Source organism: Carassius auratus, chromosome 9 (genome assembly GCF_003368295.1).
Source record: "Carassius auratus strain Wakin chromosome 9, ASM336829v1, whole genome shotgun sequence".
In the NCBI taxonomy this organism is placed as follows: Eukaryota; Metazoa; Chordata; class Actinopteri; order Cypriniformes; family Cyprinidae; genus Carassius; species Carassius auratus.
Window position 1 is genome coordinate 21,613,816 of NC_039251.1, and position 22,069 is coordinate 21,635,884.

Below are 22,069 nucleotides of genomic sequence, written 5' to 3' on the forward strand. Positions count from 1 at the left end.
ATGTCTGCACGTACGTAAGTGGATTCAATTGCGTCAGCGCGTGTCAGAATCTGCCAGACGTGCAAAATGTTCTGGAATGTGGAATGTCACTTTCAGCAAAACTGTGGTAAGTCAGCGTTACCAGAAAAAAGGAAGGAGATAAAGCTCTTCATTTACATTAATTACACTATTTTAGGCAGCAATTTGTCATGAAAAACTAATTTAGGAAGTAGAAAGACCATGTTTCACAATCCCATTCACTCACCCTCTCGTTGGCCACACAGATGATTCGAGCATAACAGCAGGTCATGAGGATAATCAGGCTAAACAGAGGAATGTACCATCTGCAAATAAACAATACTTTACACCTCAAACAAGAAAATACACAGAGGCCTCAAAACGTATTTGGACACTTGATAGTGTTAACTTTATAGTGTGCTTATACTATCCGTCTGTTAAATGCTGACCTTGCTACAGTGCATTTATAAAGTTAATTAATGAACAATATTAGTTAACTACATGTACTTACTATATGGTCAGGGTTAACATGTAACGTGTATTAAGGACACCTTAAAATAAAGTGTTACCTAAAATAAACACCTAGGGATGCAACAATATTAAAACTCTGAGAACTGGCTGAAGACAATTATTTTCATTTTAAAGGCACTACTGATAAAAGGACAATCAATAATCTAATACATAATGTATTAACTATATCATCATTAACTTATATTTGTAATGATTAAAAAGTATAGAGTATGAAAAACGGATTCATTTAACTCTTTTTGACTTTTGGATGACAGCAAAGATCATCTAAATGTAAAATATACATAGATATATATCGATACTGATCAATTAAATACAGTACAGATATCTTGTGCACTCATGTAAATATTATACAGCATTCATGCATTTTAGGTGTCCAAATATACTTGTTGCCAGTGTGAACAATCCTTAACACAGCGTAACTGGACATAAGTAAAGGTGAAAAACATTGTTATAAACTCCAGCATGCACAATAACCTGTCAGAAAGAATGGGAACGGAAATTCCTGAAATTCAAAGAGCATGAGCTACGTGAGCCTCTGAAAAATGATGCTACTCATAACATAGTTTTCATTCGTCCAAAACAAATTCATTCCTAGCAACAACATGCATTTCTGCAAACACTCACAGGCATGCTGAACATTACAAACTTACATGCCAAACCTCCACGCCGACATGCTTATCTGTGATCCAACTGCAGGAAAACAATGAGACAGAAAGGACTGATGATGAATGTAAGTGATATGAATTACAATTAATCTATCATAAGTCAAAGGCCACTCACCACCAGGCTCCAGAGGGACCGTAGTACCCAGCCATCAGGGGGAGGGTGGACATGAGCAGAGGAACCCCCCACGCCACCAAATGATAATGTCTGAGCAAACACATGCAGATATTAGGGAACACTCTATCTGTATGTATAACAACTAAACATGTTTATTTGAGTGTGTCTAGTGACTCACATTTCCATAATGTTTCAGTTCTGATTTCTCTCACCAGGTTCAGGTACAGATTAAATGTAATAAGACAAACCCACATCAGTGCGGTCCAATCTGAAACAAACAATGAAAGCTATAATAACTATTGCAACAGCAGTTTATTATGACATTGTCAACACAGGATGTTGTGCTCCTATTTTGATGCACTAAAGTTACTTACTTTCCATTTAAATGACTTTATTCAGAAATATCATACTGCATGTGTTTTTTTGTGTTGTGAATTTGATGTATTCGAATGTCTTCTGCTAGTTACATCAAAGGCAAAAATAAATCCTCTTACTATCCCATTTCAGAACTGATTATCTGTTAGTTCACATATGAACACATATCTTTAAAATCAGTTGCCAAATTTACCAAAATATGTGAGCCACCAGGCTTGAAAATTACACAGAGACCCTCTAGATGAGACTCTCCCTGCAGATGAGAAGAAAGCAACAGGTGCGATGAAATAAAGTTATTAAAAAGAGAGAAAATAGTTTCCTGTCTGTCTTTCACACACAGGAATCAGTGCAACTCACCATAACATAAGCAACACTGTCAAAAGCTGCAGCTACTGTCAGACTGAATATCATTTTCTGAAGGGCAAAGGAAAAAAGACATACAAAATACACATAAAAAAGTTTAAATATTACTTCAAATAATTCATAATAATCAACAATATGACTGATTATGAAAACTACTGGTTATAATTATGGATGCAAGTATTAATTTCTTTTAAAAAAACAAAACAAACGAACGAAACAAACAAACAAACAACAAAACAAATGAACATTTGAACCATAACACATACTGTACCTGAGCCAAAGAGTTATATCGGCGGAGCAGCCATATTGCAAACAGCATGAAAAGGCTACACAAAAGGGAATTTTAATAAAGTTAAGAATGCTCAAAAAGCCATTTTAAAAATAAGAAGAAACGTGTATTATGATTTGACTCACCATGCCACTAGTGAAAATGTCCCTGTGGCTCTTTTCACCTTAAGAATCACATCCTGTGAAATTAAAACACATACATAAATCTAATTAAAATTAAAAAAGAAGGAAAAAAAGAAATCAAGGAGAAATAGGATTCCATGAAGACAATAGTTTTTTTTTCAATAACCCTTTCAGCAGTGTTGTGGGTAACGCGTTACAAAGTAACGCGTTAGAGTACTCTAATTACTTTTTTCCTGAAATTTTGTAACTTAACGCGTTAGTTTCGTGCGTAAGTAATCAGTAACTTCGTTATTTTTTTAAAAAAGTAATCCGTTATTTTAAGGAAAGGAAAATCCCGACTGCAGCCTGCTTTTGTCAGACAGTAGTCCTAGGTCTACTGTGCCACCTGCGGATGTATCAGCGGAGCCGATGCTCTGTGATCGTAAAGTCAATGGCTGTGATGCGTCTGTGCCCTGCGCCTGACCCTGTGTTGTGCGTGTGGATTTTTTTTTTTTTTCGAACTCCCGGCAAGAATAGCAGAGAGGACAGCGCTTGGTTTATGGAAGTACGCACATTATTTTCAATGTGTCAACGAAAAACAAAAGAACATAACGGTAAAATGCACACTCTGCTTTGGTGAAAAGCTTCTGTCGACCGCCAAAAATTCTACCTCAAATTTAACGCTACGTTTCAATCACTACTTTGAAGAGTAAATGTAAGAGGACTGTGTTAAAGCGAATTTAGGCTTGTGACTGTGAGTGACACTTTAATAATAATTAGTTCGGCTATTAAGCGATTTGTCATTTGCCTGTGTGGCAGTGAAGGATTTAATTCGGTTTGTTATCATTTTTGTTTGACAGGCAGCTGTTAATTTCTGTTAGATCGTTGGCTGGCTGGTTGTTCATCATTTTTAAATGGATTTAAATCTGCAAGCCTGTTTAAGGTTGTGTTTACAAGTAAGCATACTTGTACTTTGATAACTGCATTATTTAAAGTTAAAGAAAAATCAGGAGTTATCTTGTGGTGCTCATAATATAAAGTAGCTACCCAGGCTGGGTAGGTGCGAATTTTGATTAATAATATGTTCTGTGATAATAAATAAATAAAACGCCATGTGGAATAGCCGATTTCTGACTGTCTTTCCTGATATTGTTATCCTGCAGTGTTAATTTAGTCGGATGACTGACGTTATTCATTGATTGTCGGGAGTCACGACTTCTAGGTGCATTTAAAGGGGCCGGGGGCTGTGTCTGTCATCATGTGTGAGCCGCTGCAAACGGCTTTTAATTTTTGGTAACGCATGAGTACTCTAACGCGTTACTTTTATGAATAGGTAACGCTGTATCATAACTGATTACTTTTAATTGATGGTAACGTTGTAACCTAACTAACTACTTTCCAAAGTAACTATACCCAACACTGCCTTTCAGTAACGTTAGCATAAATACCTCGTTTATCTGTTTTTTTTCCCCTAACAGTACCTATATTTACACTTTTAGACCCTCTCCGACTTTTCATCAAAGCAATGCAGTCAGTCAGGTGTTTCCCTGCTCCTCTTGTGCTATGCCCCTCACAGATCAATAAATGATTCATTTCCTATTGAACTTATCTCATCGTGACTCATCTTACGAATTTCCCACAAAAATGTTTAAATGTTTAACTCAAATTAAGCTGTCATAAATCCCTACACACTATCTTACTTCCATGTCTTTCTTTCGGAAAAAGTATTACTGAACATCATCATGGCTGGAAAGAATGATGTCATGTTGTGATTAGCATGAGGGCTAACAAGTTAGCATTTACAGTAACGTTAGTTTTTAAAAACATGTTTATACTTACGCATCGATAGTCGTCGGGTACAGCGTTGAAAAAAGGACAGCGGGAGCTGCTAGTGTTGCTAACCTCGAGTGGATGTTCATCGCCCATAATTATTACTTCTTTTTACTGACTAATATTTTGATGTGGAGTGCACACATCATGAGAACAACACAGCCACATTGACACGTAAGGAGTGCGCAGAGGGACAAAAGCTCAGCGAGACGAAACGCGGTGACGTTTCCGTTTCCCCTTCACAGAAACTCATGGCCAATATTTTTGAAGACGAGATAAATTAGGAAATGTAACTTCGAATCAGATTTTATTTTATCTAAATGAACAAATGAAACTGTTCAGCATTATTTGAACAAGTTTTGATGTGTTTACTGATTAAAAAAAAATATATTATGTAGTGCAATTTTTTGCTTTAGTTTTCATAATATGATAAGAAACATGAAGGCGAGGTGATTCATCATCAGATTCATTCAAAGAACATGGTGTGACAGTTCACGCCTTTTGTCAAAATGTTTATTTAGGTTTAGGTCCACAAAATAAGAATCTCTGGTATCCTAGAAGGCATTGTGCAATAATAACATAAATATATATATTAATATAATATTATTTAGATTTTTTAAATGATTGTGTTTTGGAAATACATTTTGAACATTTTTATTCACACGCCTAAATTTGGAGACTCCAATGGACTGGCATCTTTCACAGATTAGAATCCCATATTTTATGAAACCAACTTATCTTGTTGGCCTATTCTCATGTCTGCTCACAAGGGCACAAGTGTATGGGCACTTTGCATATTTTTGCTAAAAAAAAAAGGCCTAATCTTTGTATATAAAAGAAAACAAATCTGTTTCTTTATCTCACTTAACATTGTATGCACACACTAAATAGGAAAAAATTGATAATAATGGATAAATGGATAAATTATTATTTCATGGCATTATGTCTAATCCATCCGCAGTCTCAGAAATGAAAGTTATTTAAATTATGAACTTTTAGTAAGGAATGAAGAATTTGTGTGTGGCTTATTTGTAAAACAGGAACAGGATGTGTGTAAGCATGATCACGAATAAACAACTACATATTAGATGTTTTCAAATTACAAAAGTTTATTTTGTAGTAAAAAAAAATCTGTAAATAATACAGCAAATGTTTTTAACAATCATACTGGCCTTTAGGCACAATTTCACATAGAATCTCATGGAGCTCTTCATGACACACACACAGTGATTTTCAGAGCCTCCACATCATTGACTCACAGGATAATTCAGGAATAGTTTTCAGGTCATTAGCAGGGAACATTCCCAATGATTTTCTATATGGTTTCTGCTTCATCAATAGAATTTCTCACTATACAAACTATTGGTTCTTCAAGTCATCCGTCCTCTGGAACACACAGCAACTTCATAGGACAACAACCTTCCTCTCAAAATAATGAAAAAGAATGGAAAAATAAAAGCTTTCAATTATACATAACACATAAATAGATTTAAATATCAAGATAAGGCATGGCAACCAGCCATTTGAACGGAGATTTTGTTTTTAAAAAGAGGGGGAAACTGTCAGTGCAAATAAAATGCCATAAGACAGGAAGATGATCTTATAATACGTCAGTGATCAACACCAAAACCAATACTACAACAAACCCCCTTTCCCCTCTCGGTTTGCATGCATTTTAACTTTTGACAGTTTAACTTCTGTTTGGTCAGTCCCTTTGGTAGCTCTTCCACAAACGCCAAATAGATCCTATTAGAATAGACTAGAATACTTCATCATCATCATCTCCCAATATCATGATGCAGTTCACTGTCCCCATCCAGAGATGCCAATCTCCTGCTTGTATCGGTTGGTCAGGTTGTTGGCTTGGCTCGTCAGTTTGGACAGCACCCCATGCAAGCCCTTCAGATGGTACTGCAGGAGCTGCTCCAGGTCCATGTCGCTCTCCGGCTCTGTGCGCACTGGCTCCGGCGCTGTCGTGTCTCTCTTGCGCCTCTGCTCCTCTGCGCGCATGACGCCCCACTCGACGTTGTTCCGGATGGACTTGAGCTGGCTGTAATAGCTGTACATGTCGGCCTCAGCATCCCGCAGGTAGCTCCCCGGGTCGTTGGTTAGCTTCTGCTCCTCTTTCTCTTGGTCCAGCGGCACATCTCTCAGCAGACTCGGCACCATGACCGTCTGATCCATGTTGTTGACGGCGCCGATGAAGCGGTTCATTGCCGTGAACAGAGCGTTCTTCTGGCTGAGGGGCTCGGACATCTGCATTTTGCTGGTTTATGAAGATTTATTCGAGAGTAGTATGTTTGTCTCTCGTGCGCTTAGTTGTTTATGAAGGTCTGCATTCCTTACGTTTATTTATACCTGGCAGTCTTTGGTCCTGGGCGTCACCGAAACCTGTTGGTCCGGTCTGGGATGTCAGATCGGCCAAAACCAGATTCCAGCGGCAAGGTACAAACCTCCGCACGGCCCATGGACACACAGGGAGCGGCACGAAAGTGCATTGATCGATGGGTTACATAATAATTTATATTACATAGAAAAAAAAACATGAAAACGTAAAAAGCACCACATACTACTTTATTTATAAACTTCATAAGCTTTATTTATTTTTAAAATAATTTTCACACATGACTAGGCCTAGATGTGTTATGCTATGTAAATCAACTGTACGTCAAAATGCTAACAATATTAATGAGGGTTAAAAGGGTCAATTATTTTGATGAGTAAATAACATGTAGTTAAAACAATCTAATCTTTAAATGTTTTGCCGATTAGTAACATTGAGGCCAAAAGTTACATGCTTCAGTTATGAATAGGCCTATTCATGTTTAAAGTATTTTTCACAGCACAGAAGCAAAATATGAATGAACCCGACAGGAAAGAAAAATGAGATTATATCTCAGTTGTTTCGTCTAGGTGACAGTGAGATAAAATAGAGAGGTAAAAAAATTGTTTTCCTGAATTTTCCTGACACTACCAAAGCTGAGCTGTACCAAATTCCTCATACGTTTTACATTTTTATGCTCTTTCTCTGTCAAAGATTGATAAATATGTTTAAGAAGAAACACCTTAAAGCTGATACTTAAAAGTTTCCTTAAAAAAAAAAAAAGACATTTCCTCTTCAAAATTTGTGTATATATTTTTTATGAAATCAGTGGTCTGAGGGCCAATTGGTCTGCCAATTTGTTCCTTAAAATGGGTTTTAGGGGCATGTTTCTCTCCTCTCTTTTATGGACTTTTGATCAAATGTTTAAAAATGCTCATGTAAAATGCTCTGAAACTGTCCCTTCTGGCTTGTTGAATTAACCTGAAGTCCCAGAAGGGGATTTGGTTTGTTGTCCAATTCTACAAATTAACACAACAGGCCAATAATAAGTATTCAGATGCAAATTTCCAACAATTAGGACCCCAAGCGCAAGAGGCCCCTCCCCTTTAATGCAGATGAGCCAATGGCAGTCTAGTATCAGTTACACGGAGATCAAAACTCGGACATCTTTAGGTTTCAGCACCGTAGAGAAACATGGTCGCCATGATTTTGACATTTAAGACATGTTCCTGGATCAACATCTTTTCATGATCCTGGATCAACATTACTGTCCAGAGATACATACTTAACCCAATCCCTACCCCAAACCTAACCATACCCATAATTTATTCCTAAAATCAGAGGGAAATGATAGCTGATTAACAAGGGTGTAGAATCACCGAATCCTGATTGTAAGCCTTAAACTGACATTTCCTGAAAAGTTATTCCTTAATTCTGATTGCTTTTTTGAAATGATGTTCCAGGATCAACAAGGATGTTGACCCAGGAACATGTACTTGGTGAAATCACACTCACAGAGAAACATTGGAAGATCCTAAGCTTGCATCCGTTTGATGGTGTTTATGCTACGAAAATGGAAAAATGATGTGCCTTAGGGTACTTAGGCAATATAATTTATTTTATTACATTTTTCCTAAACCCAAACAAAACAGAGCAAACTGTCCTTCAACCCCAATCCCAACAAATATATATTTTTAATTTTTTGGCTGTCATACTTTCATAATTTTCATCTGCTCAAGCAGAACTTTAATGTCATCTTGTGTTTAGGCAAGGTATCTCTGGCTCAAACCAGCTAAAGTTAAGGTGAGTCAATGCTATTACAAACCTAAATAGCGAACTGTTCTCGCATCATATACAGTGTAGATCAAAAACACATAAACTAAGGTCTATATTTCAGTGCCTCTCCATATTAAACTAGTTAAACATATATTAATTTAATCGTACCCTGCGGTACATGAACAATTGATGCAGGATGTTATCATCAATGATTGTGACGATCGAGACTTCTCCAGCTTGCATTGTGATCTGTAAACCCTCGCCTCAAGTTACTCACCATATGTATTTTATAATATTTTATATGTCCCTCCATGGAATATTTAATTCCCACTTGAATGGTGGCCCTTCTGTGCCCAAAATTGAGCAAACACATCATGGGACGAGGTTTTCACCTGTTTAAATACAGTCTATGGTTTTCACATGTCATTATTGTGAGACAGTGATCAGCTCCGTTTGTTTGTCCGAGGGAGCAACAGTAACTAAGGAGGTCTCCTATAACTACTTATAGGTCAATTATCTAGTGTTAATAAAAAAATTACAATGTTTTATTTCTTATTTGTCTTTTTATCTTGAAGTCATGTCTGAAACCCAATTCAGTATTTACAAAAATGACAGTTGAGGAGGGTCAAACAATGTTTAGATGAGATAAGATCACTGCAAGGTTTCAGTTCAAATAAATGTAAGTTACATACCAAGTCATAGAATGGGAAGCTGAAACACCTTTGCAATGACGAGAATGTCTCGGATGATTTCGAAACCTGTTTTTCTGCTCTGCAACGCAACTAATTTCCACCCTTCTTCTAGACTCTTCTCTGTCTCACCCTGAGAATCACTTGTTCTCTTTTACCATTTAAGAGTACGCATTGCAGAAGTGATTTCTTAGTACAATAACATTGTCTCTTTTTCTTGCGGTGTGCCTTCACCTAATTCAGTTGTTGATAGTTTCACTCACAGTCTAAAAACTTCCCAGCCTAAACATCCTTTGACTGTATTGCACATCAGTTTGATCTCACACTGATCTGATACTGCTTACAAGGCAGCAGTCAAGACAGAGAAAGGTCACAGTGATACTAAAAATTGAGAATTGCTGAACCCACATTCGTGCTAAAACACATGCATATCTTATTATGAAATGATCAGTAGCCTAGCCATAACTTGAAATACCATAGTGGATTTAAATGCCCATGCCCATACATAACCACCTATTTACTTTAAATCACATTGCACTGCTGGACTATTTTTGCCTTGCAGAGTTAGACATGCAAGGTATGACCTAAAAGAGTGCATCTGTTATGTAAAATGTTTCTAAGCAATTTAAGGTGACATATAAGCCATAATTACAAAGAAACCTAAAAAGACACAATGAAAGTCTTATAGAGACTGAATATGAGCGATTGTTTTTCGGTCAGTGCATTTTTTTAACAACATAACCCTTTATGTTGTTAAAAAAAAGTTAATTGCAGTGTCCATCCAACCCTTTGTAATTTAAAGAAATCTGAATATACAAAATGTGATAAACACATACTAGTATTTCTCACAATGTCACAGCGCCCTCTATAGGTCTTAAAGGTATTTGCGTCACTGAAATTCAATATTTTAATTTTGTAAAAAGTATTTTTCACACATTAAATAAAAGGATTTTATCATTTAAAGCAATTCTTTATTTCTGAATTTCCTCTTTCTTTCTAAAAGCCTCCATTGGCCAAGAGTGACAAATATTATAATTTACAATTATAGATGCAGACAGATGACAGAATTCTGTTTTCAGTGCTGTATTCCCACTTTTTTTTTTTATTATTTAAGTTTGGGAATTTGTTGCGTATAGTCTGTCAGGATGCACACTATCAAATCCGGTGAAAAATACATACATATTATTAAAACTATTACTTTTATACATAAAGGCATTAACAATACTCACATTTTTTACATACAATTTACCATGATGGTCCACTTGCGGTTCTCAGCCTCTGTGAACACAAGGGAACGTGGTGAGTAGAAAACTTCATCCTCTATGATGATGGTGATGGTGCAAAAATGTCCAGTCTGGTGCCGCCACACTTCCTGTCTGTTAACCAATCAACAGAAACAGTAAAACTACCTAAATGGAATTAAAAGTCTGTCTATTTACCAAAATAGACTAGATTAGACCAGAATAAGTTAATGGACATTTCTCTACATGCATGGTAATCTGGTAACCTTGGAAATCTTTTATTCTCTCCTTCTCCTCCTCCTCCTCTTGGCTCATGCTCACCCAAGTGTCAGTAACCAGTAACCACACTGCTGTCCTGTGCTGCCTCCATTGGATCAGGAATTCCATCAGGAATTACAACTTGGTACCAAACTACAGCATCGATATCACAATTAGGGATATTGTAATTGCTTACTGTGAATGAGCTAGGGATAATAAAAAAACATCATACAATATCAAGATGTATTGTGTTTTTGAAGAAAATCGTTAAAGACAAATAATCATTTCACATATTATTTCACATCATTTCTGTCAAATTATATTATAAAACATTACATTATAAACATTATAAAAAGATGCTTAATTAAATTGTAGATCTTATGAGTAAAGCTGATGATGACTTCTCAGTCTATACTTGCTTAGACAGAAGCTGAGCCTCTTGAGGGACGTTAGAATCTGGCTCATAACCCTAAAGACAAAAGGTTAATTTAAAGAAAAAAAGGGAATTGTTCTATATGCATTTAAAAAACAGATCTGAAGAAGGTGGACCTTGGGTGAGGCCACTTTTAGATTGACACCTAGTTTAGCCAATGACAACATAAAAGAGTGAAGAACATTGATTCCATCACCTATCCAAGCCAAAGTGCTCCTGTAAGAGTTAAAAATAACATGTGAGTGTATGCACTTGAGTGAATGTGTGTATGTATCAGTGAGTGAACACCTGAAGTGTCAATAGGTTATCCAGAACTTGTAAAGGGTGGTTAAGTCAGATAGGTAATTTAATGATAGGTATAGAAGTGTCTATATCCAGATGCTCCACAGATGAGTGACTATACACCCGAGCCAACACAACATCTGCCAAACCCGAGAGCACCCTGCCATACAAACACACTCACATTTCAGACCATGTTAAGGCCTCAGTGAATTTTTTACTACGTGGTATTTACAGTGTTTGTGAATTCAGACCTAGCCATTTCTGTGGTGCTCTCATTGACTCCTAGATGAATATCCTGGGGTGTGACAAAACATGGATGGCCACCCAATAGAGAAAACCATAGAGAGAAAGAGAGCTCGAGAGAGACACTGTCTATGTGTCAAAACTTTTGTTCTGTACACATTTATCACTCTGTGGACATGAAATACACATGATACTGTTGGATAATTACTTGAGCATAAAAAACAACTCAAATACCCTTTATAAAAATAGTCAATAAAATAAGATTTTTAAACAACATTTTTAATTTCTTATAAAAGTAGATTGTATGAATTCATAAATTGTAAGAGAAGTGTATTTATATATTTTCAAAAATATATTCCAAACACAGAGATTACTTAAAATGGTTAAAAACTGAAATGGGTAAAAAACTAAACAAAAAGAACAATCTAAAGAAAACTATAAAATATAAGAAAATACTCTTTTATCAAGTCTTTTTCTTTAATTTTTTTTAAAGCTTAATGGATCAGCTACTAACTTTCATTACATCCATGACTATGTAATTATTCCATTCTCTAAGCATAATGAAATTTTAATAATTCATATTATAAATGAAAATTATTATACAATGTCATTCAAAAATTTTAGACAGCAGCTAAATTTCCGACTCACCTAAAATTCCTGCTTTGGCAACATTTTGCAAATTTAAATATATTCTGTTTTTGGAAGCAAATGTTTTACTGACATGCATGGCCTATACATACAAAGTGGCACAGGCAAATCAAATCATTTCCACGAGGTGAGCTCCCTGCCATGCAGCATTGAGGGCGTGGCATACAGGATGAAAAGGGGTGGGACAAGGAACTGCGTGGTGGTGAGTGACAGCTCTCGTACTCTTTTTTTATCCCAGCCGCTTCCACAGTTCCTGCCATTGTGTGAACCCCCCCCCCTCTATCTCTCTCTCTCCCTCTCTGTCTGTCTCTCTTTCTCTCTCTTTCTCTCTACACCTTCGTTGAAATATTCCATTAATATAATATTTGTTTCCCTTCCTCATTAACCAATTAACTGTAAAGTTACAACAAAGAGCAAACCCAGTTTAGGTTTTTCTTTCTTTTTTCGGCTGCCAGGGTAACGTTTACTTCCGGTTCAGCTGTAACTCTTCAAGAGGGAACAGCTTAAAGTCCAGGAATGTCATATGCAGAACAAACGGGTAGGAGGTGATGACAGGAGAAACAGACACAGAAATACCAGGTAAACTAAGCCTTTATAGCTTTATAGCTATAGCCTGTCTGTCTGTCTGTCTGTCTGTCTGTCTGTCTGTCTATCTGTCTGTCTGTATTCGGTCTATCTCTCTGTCTGTATATCTGTCTATCTCTCTGTCTGTCTGTCTGTATAGTTATCTTTCTATGTAGGTGAGTGTATTTTACAAGCACGTGCTTGTAAGACTCCCAGTATGTGACACCATAATCATGTCTTTGAGCTCCTGGAGCATTACCCACACACAGGCTATTCTGGGAAGCTTGAAGCTTTCTAAGGATTTAAACGGACCATCTTGCTGAGCGTGTGGAGGTTTGCTCTTTGCTCCATGTGAACAACTGTTACTGAGGGCATATGTTGTCCTGAACTTATATGTTTTATTGCAGAAACAGGTGCTGTATTCACCTTTGGAAAGAGTAAAATAGCGAACAATGTACCCAGCAGGTTATGGCTAAAGAATGATATACCTGTGCACATCTCATGTGGACAGTCACACTCTGCCTTTGTAACAGGTTGTAATCTAATCTCTGTATATTCACCTTGTCATTTTGTAACTGTAGCTATATTTTGTAAAAAAAAAAAAAAATAATCTCTTTAATTATCTATTTTCAGAGCAGGGCCGTTTGTTTGTGTTTGGAAATAATAACAGAGGTCAGCTTGGTCTTCGAACCAAAGGACCGGTGCATAAACCAACCTGTGTTAAAGGTGAGACATAGACATGCATGTGTACTGTTTTATAAAGATCCCACTCAGTTATCTTATTCAACTTTTTATTTGTTGACCCAGTTCTTAGAGGGGAGAGAGCTCAGTTTGTTGCCTGCGGGACTGATCACACACTCGTAAGCACCTGTATGTAATGCCTTTTATACAGAAGCAAACTGGAGTACAAAACTTTTGTAACATTATAAATGACTTAACTGTCACTTTTAATAAATTTAATGAGTTCTTGCTCAATAAAATTTTTAATTTCTAAAATAAAAAGTCTTATTAACCCTTAGCTATTTTCTTTTGAATAATAGCAGTTTATCACAGAATTGTGAGGAAGATGAAGTAGGTAAGTGAATATATCTGTGGGGTTTCTCCAGCACAAGGGGACATTTTTGCAGCTGGAGGAAACAGTGATGGACAGCTGGGATTGGGCCACTGTAATGACAGCGTTTCTTTCCAGCGGCTCCACCCCTTTTGTGACTATGTTCCAATCAAATTGCTCTCTGCAGGTGGCCACACCTCTGCTGCGCTTACAGGTCACAATGATATGCAACTGATTTTTTTCTATACTACATATAAACCCACTATTACATGTGCATTGATAATTGATATGCATTTAAATAATAAATCTGTAATTTTTTTAGAGGATGGCAGGCTATTTCTGTGGGGTGATAACTCTGTTGGTCAGCTTGGTTTGGGGAATGAAAGTCATGCCTTATTGCCTAAAGAGCTGAAGCTGGGACAGTCCATTCAGTGGGTCTCATGTGGATATAGACACTCAGCTCTGGTCACAGGTGAGCGCTTGTCAATCACCACTATTCACAAACATGCTGTTATTTATTTTTGAGGAAGCACCTGGCTAAATAAATTGTGGGGGATTTGGTATGTTTCAGAAAATGGGGATGTTTTCAGTTTCGGGGAGAGTGCAGATGGACGATTGGGTCTTTCTGCTCATCAGCTGGCCAACCACAGTGACCCTCAGCGAGTGGACTCTCTGCATGGGGTTCTGCAGGTGGCCTGTGGAGGCAAACACACGCTAGCACTTACAGGTGATGGAAATATACACAACAGTGTCCTAAAAACATTTGGACACTTCAATTGCATCAATTTCAATCCATTACATACATTTTATTATCCCCTAGATAACAACATTTCAAACCAAGTGGCATTTAAAACTGAAATCAAAACCACGATATGTTGTTAGCTAATGTAGTTACAAATGCAAATAATTTTACAAATACTTCTTAAAGACGCTGAATGCACACCATATGATATCATACTCTTGCAATTGTCTTTCCTTCCCTTTTTTTCTCTCATTGTTTGTTTTGATGTTTTTAACTCTATTTCCTGTAGAGGATAAATTATATTCTTTTGGCCGTGGGGAGTTTGGGCAGCTGGGGTTGGGGACACTTATGTTTTTAGCAGACACACCTGTTGCTGTTGGCCACTTCAGGAAAGGCAGGGTCACTCATGTCACATGTGGTGAAAACCACAGTGCACTAATAACAGGTAAAATATACACACTGTTAAATTAAAGCTATCAGAGGATTAAAATAATTAACTGTGATTATTTGAATCTTTTTGTTGTTGTTGTTGTTTGTTAAAGTGATGAACCTATAGTATTTACTTAAATTTGCATCTTAAAATTTGATCATACATTTTAAAATGTGGTGCATTCAGTTTTTAATAAGTGGTATGTAGTAAGTGGTTTGCAAATAAATTAAGCATAGTGCTTGTTCTGGCAGGTCACTTGAGTCAAGCTTGTATTGACTGACTCTCAACTGATCCACAATACCTATCATGACATAAAAACTCTTTTCAGTATTATTCAGCAGCTGTATTGCTTTCCCAGGAGCAAATTACCCTTCTCCATACCCAGCCCCTCCTTTTGTCAACTTTCCTCTAGTTATTTTCATACACATTCCATTATTTTAGTTAGCATATAACAGTTCAAAAAATGAACATATAGTTTATGTAGGTTATATACACATTCGTGGATTATATAGTTATATAGTATTTAAATGCACGCATTCTCTGTTTTTTTTTTTTTTTTTTTGCTTAAGACAGTGGTCTTCTCTACACATTTGGAGATGGCCGTCATGGGAAGTTGGGCCTTGGAGATGAGAACTTCACCAATCAGTTCAGTCCAACTGTATGCCAAAGGTTCTTTGATTACTCTGTCGTGACTGTAAGTTCTCTGATACTTCCTTATCATGCTCATGTTTTCCTATGTATGTTGAACTATGAAAATAACACATGAAACTGTGTAGTTTTGTAGTTACTAAGTTCTGTGTTTATAATATATGTGCATTTGTGCTGTAGGTGGCATGTGGTTCCAGTCACATGCTGGTGTTCGCACGGCCACGGCAACAGGAAAGTGAAGAAGTTTGTTTAGAGGATGAAGATGTTACCTACTCTTACCTGGACAGGTGTTACACCTCAATGTTACAGGGGCAACCTTTAGAGCATATTCCAGAGCCAGCGCCTGCTCTGTTCTCACAACCCACCTTTCTCCCCTCATCTCTTCCAACGTCTCACCGCTGGAGCCTATCGACACGTGCGAGACGAAGACAGAGGGTAAGAAACGGACCACTTGAGTTAAACAAGTTAGGTATTAGACATCTTGTGTTCTATATGGGTTCTATATGAGGGTCACATTAAAACTGGCTTGGAAACGTATTTCTTTGCAAATCATGAATATATATTATTCTTTTATCATTTCCCTGACTCAGATTTTTAATCTTAAAATGAGAAAAATCCATCATAAACATTATTGCAGAATAGTGATAATTTTAAAATCTAAACAAAGAGTGACATAACATAACAAATGTAATATATATATATATATATATATATATATATATATATATATATATATATATATATATATATAATATTAAAGTCAAAATATATATAATATATAGATATAAAGTTGAAAATAAAGTTATTTTCATATAGTTAATGTATTACTTTACCAAGGAGCATGATGAAATATGTAACTTGTGATGTGTATTGAAAACAAAGAAACATCAAGGTAAATACAGAACACTTTTATGTGTCATTTAAGTCAAACTGTCTATTTATATTATTACATTATATGTGCAAAATTATGAAAGTAATTGTATGTGACATTCTGAATAGAAAATAAACTAATGAGAGTGTAAAAATAAGTTTTGTGTGTGGTGTTTCAGGAGAACTCATCTGCACAGTTTGGCCCAGAATTTAGCAATCTTCCTCCTCCCACAACTGGCTTTACTGCACTAGCCCTGACAGGCAACATCTTACAACCCAGATCTCCGACAGACTCTCCTAAATGCTTCAAAACTGAAGCCTTTGTGGAATCTGCTTCTACCTCAGTCACACTGCCTGCTGGGACAACGCCACGTATATATATATATATATATATATTTTTTTTTTTTTTTTTTTATGTTCCCCCAAGACCTCTCTTTATCCATTTATAAGCTGTCCATGATTAATTAATCACTTTGATTAACATAGCAATTACATAGCAATTAGCTATGTATTCCCTAAATGTAGCTGTACATGACCCAAAACACAACATGATTGTCAGTAATGACCAGCTGTCTTTCTTGTGAATACAGTCACACAGATCACAAAGAATGAAGAGGACTTCCATAGTGTTGGAACATCTGAAAACAGCATATCGGACAAGGTGCACAAAAGCTGTGTCACTGGACTCAAGATGACAAATTTAATTTTTGAAAACTATTTATAATATGTATAATTGAGTTCAATGTATATTGTATAATTAAAGGGCGTTATGTCTGATTTGACAGACACATGAAGAGAATAAGCATTCTGGGATGGTGGAGAATATACCTCAACGGATTCCACCCACCAAAGAACAGGCTGGTTCTGTGTCCCATTCATCAGTGACAGAATCTCCTCTATCGTGCAGCTTAAAAAACAAGAAGCCCAGGTCCGGAGATCCAAAGAACCCTGCCATGGCGGAGGAACATTCTTCTGTTCTAGCATCAAGAAGCAAAAAGCAATCCAAAACATACAACAAAAATCTCCACAGTACAAAAAAAGTCAGATTATCTTCAGATAGATTGTCAGCTAAGGAAAAGGAGGGAAGCAGTGAAACATGTAGTACTTACATTGATCCAAGGGACAAAACTTCAAATACAGACAAATATAGTAAAGTTAAAAACCCAGATTCCAGAGGTCAAGAGGTCACTGCTCTTGCTGAGATGGAGAAGAAGACCAAATCAAGTCCAATTGAAATTCAAAAGACTTTCTCCAGAAGTTCTCCAGTTCAGGAAGTTGAACAAGTTAGAACAATGCCCATAAAAGTTCAAGAGGTGAAATCTCTCAAAATCAAAGAGATGGGTATTCCAGTAGGATCAACAAAAAGGGTCAAGACCCCAGTCAAGGATCAAAACATGCCCTCCGGCTCCACAGAGGTTAGCAAAGTTGAATCAACACCTCAGGCAGAATCTGAAAGAGACATCAAGCCATCCCTTGGAAATGCTCAAGAGCTCAGATCAACATTGATCAACACACAGGAACAGGGAAACTCAACACCAGTCAAGATTCCAGCTAAAATGCAAAGCACCTCAAAAAAAGAAAAAGAAAATAATGATGTTGACACAGAAGAAAGCCCAAGTGAACCAAAGAAGGTTACACCAAAGAAAACCAAAAAGAAGGGATCAAATATGAAAAGAGCCCCGATGTCAGAAACAGCACCCAAAACACCCGGTCCTCTATCAGTTTCTATACCCACACGAATATCTAAAGGAAAAAAGGGAAAACCTTTGGAGTCTAAGAACTCAAGCTTGCAGCTTAAACATGCAATGCCTGCACAAGAAAAAGTAGAAATCAAAAGGGAAGATGATAAAATACCTCAGAACTCTGATATATCATTTCCCTTAATAAAGAACCAAAAATCAGGAGGAACTGCAGAAAAAAGCCAATCAGCTTCCAACTTGCAGTCTGATCAAAAAAATTGTCAGTCACCCACTGATAAAGTGCTTACTGAACAGAAACATGAATTTCCATCTATTAAAAGCTTAGCTCCAGAAAGGGACCACTCTTTTTCCAGTTCATGGTCCAATAACCAATCAGCAACCAATAAGTCTTCTACCACCAAAGAAACCGAATCATCATCTGGTAAATTATTAAGTCCATCAAGTGCATCATCACAACACAAGCAGTCACCACAAAAAATTAAAAAAATTGCCAGAAAAACAGTTGAACCTAAAGAGCCAGACAGGATGCCACAGGCTGAGCAGGGCATTATGGGTAGTGTAGTATCATCACTAACAGCCATGGCTACATCAAGTGCTGAACCACTACTGATAAAAGCAGCTGAAGTTCTTTCTGAAACTCAACCACAACCAAGTATTGAGATGTCCTCACATGCATCAGTGTCCAAGGAAACATCAGGAAGCAATATCCTGCTAGAACAGGAAGTGGACAGCACAGTTCAGGACGTATCAGCAATTATGGAAAGGGAAGACTGCATAATCAGACAGCAGAGTGCACAAGATCAAAATGAGCTAGTTTCAAATGAAAACGAAATGTGGGTGAGTGGTGATGGAAAAATAGAGGAAGAGGAACATGAGAAGTATGGTGAGACAGAAAGAGAGGAAGAGGGGGGTGAAAAAGAGAGTCTCACCGAGGAAGAAGATGAACTTGAGGAGGTTGGGCAGGAAGAGGAGGATGATGCTGTTGAAGATGAAGAAGAAAGAGAGAGTAAGACTTATGAAGATAGAGGAGAGAGTGCTCAACAGGGAGAGGAGGAAAATGAAGAGGAGGGAAGTGAGGCAGCCAGAGAGGAAGAGGATGACAACAATAGTGGACAGAGCAGCAAGAGTGAAGGAGAGATGAGTAAAGGGGAAGAAAGTGGAGATGAGACTGAAAGAGAAGAAGGAGAGCAGAGTGAGGATCAACAGAAAGAAGAGAGTGAGGAAGAAGAAACTGATGAAAAGGAGGAAGAAGATGAAGAGAGTGGTGGTGAAGAAAAGGAAGAGGAGAGGGAGAGCTGGGATGAGGGGAGTGAGAGAGAGGTGGAAGAAGAGGAGAAAACAGATGCAGAGGAGGAGCAGGAAGGAGAGAGCAGTAATGAGGAGAAAACAGATGAACAATCTGAAAGCGACAATGAACAAAAGAATGAGAGTTCAGATGAACAGGAAGGAGAGAGTGAAGAAAAGGATGAGAGTGAGAGGGAGGAAGAGGAGGAAGAGAATGAGACAGTGAAAGGAAACAGAGGACAGGAAGAAAAGGGGGAAGAAGGGAGCGAAGAAGAGGATGAGTTAGGAAATGAAGATGAGGAGGAAAATCAAGAAGAAGGGAGTGATCACGAAGAGGAAGAGGAAGAAGAGAGAAGAGATCAGGCAAAAGAAGAGGTAGAAGAGAATAACGAAGAGGAAGAGGGTGGAGAAGACAAGGAAGATAAGGATGGGGTCACAAACAAGAGTGAAGAAGAGGAGAGCGTGAGAGAAAAACAAGAGCGACAGAACGAGGTGGAAGCTGAAGATGAGGAAAAAATGTCAGAGACAGATGTAGATGAAGACGGAGAAAAACAAAAAGGGAAAGAACAGCTTGAGGAAGAGGATGGAGAAAAAGAAGAGGACAAAAAAGAAGGGGAAATGGATACAGGTGAAGAGAAGTTTAGAGAAGAAGAGAATCTAGACACGTTAGAGACACGGGGCACAGGGAGAGGAGATGAAGATGATGAGACGGACAAACTGAATGAAATGGAGGAAGAAAATAATGAGGAAGTAGCAGAAGAGGAAGAAACAGACCAGAAGGAAAATAATAAAACAACAGAGAGAATTCAAAGGAAACAGACAGAAACTAATGAGGAAGAAGAGGAGGGAGGTGAAGAAGTAGAAGAAGATGAGGAGGAAGAATCTGAGCAGGAAAACAATATAAAAACAAAGAAAAACAGGAGGAAACAGAGTGAATCTAGTGAAGTGGAAGAGGAAAGTCAGGAAGAGGAGGAAGAATCTGAGCATGAAGAAAATACAAAAACAGAGAAAAACAGGAGGAAACAGAGTGAATCTAGTGAAGTGGATGAAGAACAGGAAGAAGAGAGTGGAGAAGAGGAAGTAGAATCTGAGCAGGAAGAAAATAATATAAAAACAGAGAAAAACAGGATGAAACCGAGTGAATCTAGTGAAGAGGAAGAAGAAAGTGAAGAAGAGGAGGAAGAATCTGAACAGGAAGAAAATATAAAAACAGAGAAATACAGGAAGAAACAAAGAGAATCTAGTGAAGAGGAAGAAGAAAGTGAGGAAGAGGAGGAAGAACCTGAGCAGGAAGAAAATATAAAAACAGAGAAAAACAGGAGGAAACAGAGAGAATCTAGTGAGGAGGAAGAACAGGAAGAAGAGAGTGAGGAGGAGGAGGAGGAGGAGGAGGAGGAGGAAATAGAGCAGATAGAAAAGAATATAAAATCAGAAAGTAGTGAAGAGGAAGAAGAACAGAGTGGAGGTGACGAAGAGCAAGAGGATGAAGAAGAAACAGAGCTTGAAGAAAAGAATAATAAAAAAGATAAACATGGAAGTTATGAGGAAGAAGAACAGGAAGAAGAGGGTGAGGAAGAGGGGGAGGAAGAAATGGAGCAGGAAGAGGAGAATTTAAAAACTGAGAAAAATGAGAGGAAACGAAGAGAAACTAGTGAAGAGGAAGAAGAACAGGAAGAAGAGACTGAGGAAGAGGAGGAGGAAGGGGAAGAACAAGAAAGTGAGGAGGAAGAAGAAGGTGAGGAAGAAGAGCAAGAGGAAGAAAATACCAAAAAAGTAACAAAGCAGAGAGCCAAACCAGATGCGTTGCCTTCGCGCAGACAGATGAGTGCACAGAGAGACAGACAGAAGACTAGACAAAGACATCAAAAGGATGTTAAAGGAAAGAAGCAAACAGCTAGTGGTGCTCAGGACCCTCAGTTCTGGAACAATGTCCTGCCACAGTATCTAAACCTTAAATGATCCCAAAGTGTGCAGCGCACTACAAACACAGACACCACCCTGAACATCTGACTGTATATGGAGAGTTCACAGGCCTAGACATTTGAAAAGTATTGTGGATCAGTTCTTTAAACAGGGAAACACTAAATGTGTTTGATGGATGTTGAAGAAATGAACGTATTATGTTTTGAATTCTGATTTAGTATGATACACATCCCTTGAAGGGCTGGTTGTTACTTGTTACTCACGTCTTTATGGGGATTCTTGAATATTAAGTGCCTTGACTGAAATGATTCTAATCATATTCAATTACATATTGTCATAGTGTTATATGAATGTTAATTTTCAAGCACAAATGCGTGAAGTATTTATTTCTGTGTACACAAAGTAAAATAAACCACTGCGTTGGTGATTTTTTTTTATGTTACTGTTCTATTGACATTCCTTTTCCAAGACCTGGTCTGTCATTAACAGCATACCAGACTTACTGTAAATGATTACTGCAATTTAAAAGTGCAAGAGAACAGACAGTCACGCACCTTCATATTATGATTTAACTCTAAAGTTAATACTATTTTGCTCTCAAGAGCAGTTGCTAAAGAAAAGAAAAAGTGTGTTGGTTTCTTTAGTGAAGAAATTACTGTATGAAGTACAATGTTCTCTCACTCTGAATTTTGAGGTGT

The 22,069-nt window shown here is 37.4% G+C and overlaps 2 protein-coding genes and 2 pseudogenes across 2 annotated transcripts; 1 reads left to right on the forward strand and 3 right to left on the reverse strand.

Moving 5' to 3' along the window:
• Positions 1-48: 48 nt before the first annotated feature.
• LOC113108716 (cyclic AMP receptor-like protein A) lies at positions 49-4,502 on the reverse strand (annotated as a pseudogene).
• Positions 4,503-5,353: 851 nt separating this feature from the next.
• LOC113108718 (mid1-interacting protein 1A) lies at positions 5,354-6,658 on the reverse strand. The gene has a single exon (XM_026272004.1). It carries the CDS (start codon positions 6,526-6,528, stop codon positions 6,070-6,072), a length of 459 nt encoding a protein of 152 aa, XP_026127789.1. The 5' UTR covers positions 6,529-6,658; the 3' UTR covers positions 5,354-6,069.
• A 3,501-nt stretch (positions 6,659-10,159) lies between these two features.
• On the reverse strand, positions 10,160-12,040 carry LOC113108063 (ornithine carbamoyltransferase, mitochondrial-like; annotated as a pseudogene).
• Positions 12,041-12,415: 375 nt separating this feature from the next.
• On the forward strand, positions 12,416-21,764 carry LOC113108717 (uncharacterized protein DDB_G0290685-like). Its single transcript, XM_026272003.1, has 12 exons — positions 12,416-12,738; positions 13,131-13,256; positions 13,357-13,449; positions 13,531-13,593; positions 13,830-13,988; positions 14,097-14,246; positions 14,346-14,501; positions 15,516-15,640; positions 15,775-16,029; positions 16,644-16,836; positions 17,055-17,125; positions 17,250-21,764. The coding sequence occupies exons 1-12, from the start codon at positions 12,708-12,710 to the stop codon at positions 21,405-21,407; spliced, it is 5,580 nt and encodes a 1,859-aa protein (XP_026127788.1). The 5' UTR covers positions 12,416-12,707; the 3' UTR covers positions 21,408-21,764.
• The last annotated feature ends 305 nt before the right edge of the window (positions 21,765-22,069 follow it).

Coding starts and splice junctions, on each gene's coding strand:
- LOC113108717 (XM_026272003.1), top strand. CDS start 12,708: ATGACAGGAGAAACAGACACAGAAATACCAG. Junction 13,989..14,096: donor CACCTCTGCTGCGCTTACAG/GTCACAATGATA, acceptor TAATTTTTTTAG/AGGATGGCAGGCTATTTCTG. Junction 14,247..14,345: donor ACACTCAGCTCTGGTCACAG/GTGAGCGCTTGT, acceptor GGTATGTTTCAG/AAAATGGGGATGTTTTCAGT.
- LOC113108718 (XM_026272004.1), bottom strand. CDS start 6,528: ATGCAGATGTCCGAGCCCCTCAGCCAGAAGAACGCTCTGTTCACGGCA.